The 8,552-nt window shown below is 38.6% G+C and overlaps 1 protein-coding gene across 1 annotated transcript; it reads right to left on the reverse strand.

The window, feature by feature from the left end:
* Window positions 1-312: 312 nt before the first annotated feature.
* Window positions 313-910, reverse strand: LOC137397131 (octapeptide-repeat protein T2-like). The gene is made up of 2 exons (XM_068083418.1): window positions 685-910; window positions 313-434 (listed from the first exon to the last, which is right to left on the reverse strand). Exons 1-2 carry the CDS (start codon window positions 908-910, stop codon window positions 313-315), a joined length of 348 nt encoding a protein of 115 aa, XP_067939519.1.
* Window positions 911-8,552: the final 7,642 nt, after the last annotated feature.

Below are 8,552 nucleotides of genomic sequence, written 5' to 3' on the forward strand. Positions count from 1 at the left end.
TATTTTTGACCACATAATGGACTATTTTTACAGTCGCGGAACGCTCGTTATGTACTTAGAGACTGATTCGTATAAAATATATTTTCTCTCATTGTAAGCTTTTCAACATGAAATATATATAGGAAAACACAGTAAACATAAAATGTATGTAACATAGTGCATTAAGTAAAGATAATTACACATTACTTGAAACTTTCATCGTGTACGAGCTGGAATGAGACGCAATTGTCAATTTAGAGCACTGAGACAAATTGGGCCAATATTATGCATTATTAATAATGTTAAACTAGAATATTTGTCGACAAATTTTCGTCAGAAGTCTTTCTTTCTCTCACTTTCTATCTCTTCCTCTCCCTCTGCCCCTGCCTCTGCCTCTGCCTCTGCCTCTGCCTCTGCCTCTGCCTCTGCCTCTGCCTCTGCCTCTGCCTCTGCCTCTGCCTCTGCCTCTGCCTCTGCCTCTGCCTCTGCCTCTGCCTCTGCCTCTGCCTCTGCCTCTGCCTCTGCCTCTGCCTCTGCCTCTGCCTCTGCCTCTGCCTCTGCCTCTGCCTCTGCCTCTGCCTCTGCCTCTGCCTCTGCCTCTGCCTCTGCCTCTGCCTCTGCCTCTGCCTCTGCCTCTGCCTCTGCCTCTGCCTCTGCCTCTGCCTCTGCCTCTGCCTCTGCCTCTGCCTCTGCCTCTGCCTCTGCCTCTGCCTCTGCCTCTGCCTCTGCCTCTGCCTCTGCCTCTGCCTCTGCCTCTGCCTCTGCCTCTGCCTTTGCCCCTGCCCCTGCCCCTGCCCCTGCTTCTGCCTCTGCCCCTGCCTCTACCCCTGCCCCTCCCCCTTTTCCCCTCCCGCTCCCTCTCCCACTCCCACTCCCACTCCCCCTCCACCTTCACCTCCCACTCCCACTTCCCTTCCTCTTTAGTTGACATGGAATCCGGTCTTGCTCCATTCTGTGTGCATGGCCAATCTTCTGTCTTTTTACACTAAGGATGTCAGCCATTGATAGTAGAAAGCTTCTACATTTGTGCTGATGTCAATGTTTGAGTGCACATACAGCAGAAGGTTCCTTGACCTTCTAGAAGGACGCTGTAGCTAATCAGCCATGATGATGCAATACCGGTCTGGTGGGTCTGGTGTCTGAGCAGAAACTTGTGGTGATGAGTGCAATTCCTCGGAGAAAACTAGGATACTAATTAATTACCTACATCAAAGGAAGATGGAAGTTTGGCAAGGGTGACAACACAGCAGTCTGATTATACCATTTGAATGGCTTCCGTGGGAGCCCACTTGTAACTTGATAATAATAACAGCCGGATCAGGCCCACTCACAGCACAGCAGACAAAACATTAACTTTTTCACTAAGCGGTAGTTTGCTGTATGCATGCAGCAGAAATATATACGAAAAGATGAACAGACAAAGAGCAGCTACGCTATGTCAAGGCTGGTTCACACTATATCGGTGTATGTGGGTGTTAATCACTCAATACTTCGGTGATCCTCTGTGATAACACTCATTATACAAGGTGGTAGCGTAAATGATGAAATACGAGTCCTCCAGCAGCTGTCATGAAAGAAAATATAAATCGAGTAACCCATGAGGGCCAATCATCATTGCTGAAGTGCTGCACACTGCACAGGACGTCGTGGATAATCGTCTAACTATCGAGAAGGTTTGGCAGCCGCAGTTACTTCTGATGTATCCCAGTTCTTTCAATGATGTCATTGGCTTACGGTACGTCTAGCCAACGAATAACGATGATGTCGTTGGTTTACGGAAAGACTGGAAAGACAACTCCGATGTACCGTGATATAGCATGAACCAGCCTTAAATAGTGAATCACTCCAAAATCTTTAATGGAGTGCTCAAACAGAAACCATTAAAGCCAAAGTTTAAAGTTGGGAAAAAGATCGCATCATATAAGATTTGAACTCGCAACATTTAGCTTGGTAGACCGACATTCTAACACATGCGCAAATTGACCATCTGTTGAAGTTATGCAGATTGTCATTATCTGTGCTTTATCGGTAGACCAGACGATCACTCAGGGCACACTGGATTTTTAGGGCGCTAGTCTTTACTATAATAAGAGCGGTGTCCATCCCTCTGCCTGAAGCCATGCATGGTCATCAGTTGGGATAAATGAATTACCATGTAAAGGGTTCGAACTCTTCAAATTCTGCTTACCAGCCCCACTCTGGCATAGGTAATCTATATATTAATTAATGTGATAGGGTGAGCGTTCACTGTGCGTCGCATTCTTCTGTCATGCACTATGTTTCCATGATGTGCATGAATCGCAAATTTGAGCCAATCCGCAAATTTACCGCACTATGAAAACGGCATATATCCGCAAGCTAAACGATTTTTGCGATTTGCAAAACTTTATCAAATCCATCATGCTTGTGATTAATGGAAACAGCACTTGCGAATGATGCGCATTAAAATACCGCACCAGTTATACAATTTAAACATTTTCAATACTTCCGTCGCCCTTTCTCGATCGAGTTTCATGTGTTTTTCTGAGTTTGAGTTTCTTTTTGCGTGTGTCACTAACTGCTCCGCTAATTATTAACTTATAGCGCACAATTCCTTACCTATTTTGACCCACACAATGCGAATGTCAATGGAAACACTTCACTCGCACGATAACACAACTTGTGCACAGCTCCAATACCCATGGTACGCTTCATGCGTGTCATGGAAACATAGTGATGGTTACAGGTTGAAATTAAAGATTGTTATAAGGCTGTTATCTAACTTGCACCAATCAGCTTGTTAAACTGACATTATAACATCTTCGCTAACCAAATAGCTTCCAGGATTTATGAATAATTGTGCACATACTTGTTCTCTGTACTTTATTGACACTCCTGACAATCTCTCACATCACACTAGACTTCCAGGGTGTTAGCTTTAGAAAAAATAACACGCAGCGATGATATCCTTGGTGTAATCTGGAATGACCTCAACCTACGGAGCAAAAATATGAAAAACAATAATATAAAAAGTAATAATAATAATACAACAATAAAAAAATATGAAAAGCTTCTATCATGACAATGATCTCATTCTGCTGTGAAGCTCATGGAAAGTTACAATTATATTTCTTCATTCTTTAAATACAGACAGGTTCAAATCTGAACTCTCAACTAGTGATTGACTTTGCAGCATGTAATCAACAACAAATTATTTATTGAAAAATTTCCATTGAAGCTTAAAACTATCTGAAGGATTTTAATTATTTTTTTAATAAATCACTCCCATTAAACTTCAAATCTAAAATATTTTATCGGAAAGTATAAATATTCTTTTATCATTTGAGACTTTGTTTGGTGTTTTAGGTGATTTGACTGCCAGGATGCTTTGAGATTAACATCCACAAACTTGATCGCAGTTAAACACTCAGAAGAAAAGACATCTTTTTTTTTGAGCATTTTAACCAAGATCAACTTTGCTGATTTTTCTTTAAGTTTATTTGAAGGTTAGCTCACTTTTCCTTGCTTTCGGAGGGTCATTGCTAAACGGATTTTTGGCAAAATTAGATTTTTTGCAAACCTTAAAAAAAGACAATAACAAAAAAATTTTCCCGATGATGATAATAACGACTCAGAAGAGATACATCCAAAAATGACGTCAGCAGTCGCACTTCTTGTTTGACCCTCTTGCTATGAAATCGACTAATGAATTCAAGTTTCGACATTACGTGTCTCTATTGACATATTATTTTGTGTTTGCTCATAATTGTTTCAATAAAATGTTAAATATAGCCTCAAATACATTACTATACATGTTTTAAATGTTATATATATATATATACACTGTATATATACACTGTATATATATTTCTATATATACATGTATATGTATATACATGTATATATATATATATACACTGTATATATACACTGTATATATATTTCTATATATACATGTATATGTATATATATATATATATATACATGTATAGATAGGTTGATTAGAACTTGTCCCACTGTCTTCCTCTAAATGCTGTAAATCGTATATTTATCACTTATAAACAATATGCACTACTATTGACACCATTTTTGAGGAAGTCTGGGCATCTATTTTTCCTCTGAGCATTTTATCAGTGATTAAATTTTGCCGATTTTAATCTTGAAACATTCTAGCACTTAGATCAGCTAAAAGAGCAAACAAAACCTCAAATGGTAGAAAAATATTTACAGCTTTTAGTCATTATATACGCCAGTTTTATGAAAATAGACTTTAACCATATCATTTAAGAAACCTTGCACAGGAAAGTTAGAGTTGATGGTTTAAGCCCTATATATTCAATTTATTTTTCTTTGAGCCAGTCGTAGTTGCTACGCAATGATAACATATTTCAAGTAAAAGAGTTGCGCGTTATGGCAATATGTTGTCTATAAGTTCCATTCTGCTTTGAAGTGATTGTACCGCAGTCGTGCCACGGCTGTCAGTATTTTTCCTAGAGACACGGCACTAGCCGACAGATAGAGTATGGCTTCAAGTCCTGTCAATGACATAGAACCGTTTTTTGTAGGGTTTCCCCATCGTGTTAATTTGGGCTAGAAATAGGATCTATGCAAGTGACACGTGGTAGCCATTCGCAGTCTCACTACCGCACATCCTCTTGACAGACCCCTTAACAGTACCGAGATTAGGCTGTGGTTTCAATGTGGGTGTAATGTGGTCATGACGTAGTTGTGGTATAGTTACAAAACAGATGCTACGATATTGGTAAACCATTGTGAAGCCGGTAGAAAAACAGATGTTATGAAACAGTTTTAAAGTGTCTATGAGACAACAACCTGCTAAAAATTGATTGAGGAAAACTGCAACATCTAGTTTGTGATACCAAATAGCTGAATAGCTTCAAAAAACTGCAGCTGAACATGATGGAAACATTTTTTATAGAATTCAACTCTAAATTTAATAATACCATAATTCAAGGTGAATCATGTGTTCAAAAGGCTGCCTAGAGCTCTCCAAGTGCTACTTTGGTATTGCTTTAGTTTAGCAAAGCTTCTGGAAGCTTCTGGCAGGACACCTGGCACAGTGGTATTTAGAAACAGTCATGCGCACAGAAATTCCCTTGTGACAAGTTAGGTTGGGTGAGTGGTCAAACACAACTCAGCACAAAAATATGTCGTAATATTAATAGTCGACTTAAAAAGAATGTGACAAGAGACTGTTTGTGCAGATTGCAATTAAATATATTAGCTTGTTGACTCCTCTACTTGACAACGAGCATCACCTGTTAACTTATTGTGTGCATGTAAAATCTCTGTGTGCATAGGCTTTGTGTAAGGGTTATACATAGGAGTGTGCATAAGGCTATGTATAGGGTTGTGTATAGATTTATGCATAGGGCTGTACATAGGGTTATGCATTGCATTACGCATAATTTTATGTATAGAGTTAAGCATAGATGTATGCATAGGGTTGTGCATAGTGGTGTGCATATGGTTATATATATATGTATACATAGAGGTATGCATAGAGGCATACATGGGAGCTTAGATTTACGCATAAAGTTATGAACATATGTATGCATGGGGTTGTGCATAGTGGTGTGCATATGGTTATATATATATGTATACATAGAGGTATGCATAGAGGCATACATGGGAGCATAGATTTACGCATAAAGTTATGAACATATGTATGCATGGGGTTGTGCATAGTGATGTGCTTACGATTATACATAAAGATATGCGTAGAGGTATGCACAGGGGCGTAGATTTATGCATAGATTTATGCATAAAGCTATACATAGAGTTATGCATAGATATATGCATAATGGTGTGCATATGGTTATACATAGAGGTATACACAGAGAAATGCATAAAGGTAAAGGAACACAGTATTCAAATTCTGATAGCAATCTTTTACTTTTTAAAAGTGTTATGGTAGTTTATTTTCATTATTTGGAGTACATGTACTTTAAAAGTTCCTAGCCATAGCCTAGAGAGATACACTTGACATTACATCCAAAATATATTTATAGTGAAATGGGTAACTAATCCCTTATTTCTAGGCCTATCCATTAACTTGGAGTTTTCCTCTAAATGACTGTTTCAATGATATGTCAAACAGATTAATTATTCTATGGATAAATGACGTGCAAAATCTTACTAATAGTATATATGTATGTAAAAAACATGTTTCCTCACCCCGGTTTACCTAATTAGCCTATGTGGTAATGTCTATTCAAACTTGGGTCCCCTATCAGAGCTTGAGCACTCGCCTCAAGATCTTAGCCGGTTAGTCTTTTTTTGCATTTAAAACCAGTAGCCTATTTTTCAGCTCCTTGTTCTAGGTTCAGCTACAGGCAGCATGGACCTTGTTTGTTTTCCAGGTGACACCAGAGCCTGTATGACTTTGGTTTTTACACTCATCATAGTGGTTGTAGACATTATAATGTATAAGCAAAGATCTTGTTTAGGGACCACCAGAAAAGTGCAGCGGGAAATTGAAGCTGTAGGGATCAAACCTGGGACCTCACGGTCACCAGGCAGATGCCCTACCAATTTCACTATGTCTACACTATTTTTGAATACTAGATGAATGTATGAGTATTACAAACAGCTTATAAACAGTGGCAGGTAATTTAGTTGCCAATGACTAATTTGAATAAGCTAGTATCTGGTTACTAAACTTACTAATAAGAGCCGTGAGAGCAAGCTTTAGTGGTGTTACGCGTAACCCCGAGTCGCTATGCGTAAATTAACCTAGATAGTAACTCACATCGCCTAGGGAGTCCATTGCATCTTGTGTAGCTTAATGAGTTAGCTTCTTGTCATGTGAATGGGAGGTTCTGAGATCAAATCTTCTGCGATATGGATTTCCTTTGCTAGATTTTTATCGCAATAGCTAGACAGACAAATGACAAACTTTGATATTTACACATATAGATATACTTTGTCAACCAAGTTTGGTTTTCTGCTCATATAGTCATATACTGTATTTTTTGGACTATTAGCCTCTACTTTTTACTGATGATTTGAGCCATGTGGCTTATATAAAGGTGCGGCTATTCTATGGCTTTTTCTTTCACCGCTAGGGCGCATTAATTGAAATCTCCAGTTAGTGCACCTCTAATGGTGAAAGAAAAATTGAAACAATGTCTAATGGTACTGTTCCGTTAGGCATTAGGTTAAAAAGCATAGATTAATACGAAACTGTGCCGTTAGGCACTGTTCCGTTTTAACTAGCAAAGTTGCTGCAGTGGTAAAAAGCACCATCCTGAGTCCTGTAGCTTATACAAAGGTGCGGCCTATGTACTGTTTTTTTATCATTTTTTTTGGAAAATAAAGCAGGCGCGGCTTATATAGGGGTACAGTTTATAGTCCAAAAAGTACGGTACTATCTGTTCGTTCAACTACTTTCGAATTCCTTATTATTTGGGGCTACATGTGAGTCTGGTGAACTCCGTATTCTTCACAACTTACAAAAAAGATTGCTAGTTTTGCATTGATTGTAATGAATGAGAGTGGACAATATTTTGCTAGGGAAGGATTAAGTTACAGCGGATAAGCCGATGCATCATGATGCATCATTACAAGCTCTTACTATAATAAAGAGAGCCATTTAGAAGATTAACAATGTTGACCAATACATTATAGGACCAGATTATTAGCCAGTGTGTGCTCGAATGACCAGATTTTTTACCGAATTAATTGCGAATCTATAAAAAATTCCGAGAGTGTGATCACTAGCCACTACTGAGGCTAAAAATTTCAGTAAATAAACTATTCATGATGCTTGAATAAGTAAATTTTTTATGTATTTTTAATAAATGAAATCAAGTGGACTCGCTAATATTTATACTTCGCTCTGATTGGTTGTCATGAGTAATTATGTCTTTTTGAGTAGTCAGTGGTAAGTTCTTGCAAGTCCTTGTCCTCACAGCGATTATCCGTCAACTATGAGTGCTGTAAACCAATGCTATCGTCGAAGCAGCCCGGATACGTCGGGAAATTTTGCAGCTGTCAAACTATCTTGATAGTTTGCCAAGCATCTATGACAGCCAGTTCAATGTGTACCACTTTGGTGATGATGATTTGTCGTCGCAGATTGCTCGATCTATATTATCTTTCATGACAGTTGCTGCAGGACTAGTACTTCCTCATTTCCTGGACCGCATGGTATAATGAGAATGTTGTATCGCGTACTATTCGCTGATGTAAATGTGTATGAGTTTGTGATAGCGTGAACATTGTTATTACAGACGATCACCGAAGTATTGTGTGATTAACACTGACATACTGAGATAGAGTGTGAACCAGTCTTTAGTGATGTCAGTTTTATTATGTACATATTTCTGCAATCTTAATAAAAGAACGCAAAGAGATTTGGTACTATATACGGTGCACCCCAAGTCACAATGCCCTTGTTATACAGTTTTTTGCCTTACAATGTGGAATACAATGTTTTTTCATACTCGCCATATGACATTTGTTTTGCCATACGACATCAACAAAACTGCTCTCGAAATTCAAATCTGGCAGTCGGTGGGCTGAATACTTTGGAATAACAAAAATGCCGATTTGCTATTCGCCGAAATCCA

This window comes from Watersipora subatra, chromosome 5 (assembly GCF_963576615.1).
Source record: "Watersipora subatra chromosome 5, tzWatSuba1.1, whole genome shotgun sequence".
NCBI lineage: Eukaryota > Metazoa > Bryozoa > Gymnolaemata > Cheilostomatida > Watersiporidae > Watersipora > Watersipora subatra.

Excerpts from the sequence above, each read along its gene's own strand:
- LOC137397131 (XM_068083418.1), bottom strand. The coding sequence starts at position 910 with ATGTCAACTAAAGAGGAAGGGAAGTGGGAGTGGGAGGTGAAGGTGGAG. Across the intron at positions 435-684 it reads AGGCAGAGGCAGAGGCAGAG|AGGCAGAGGCAGAGGCAGAG; the intron begins GCAGAGGCAGAG and ends AGGCAGAGGCAG.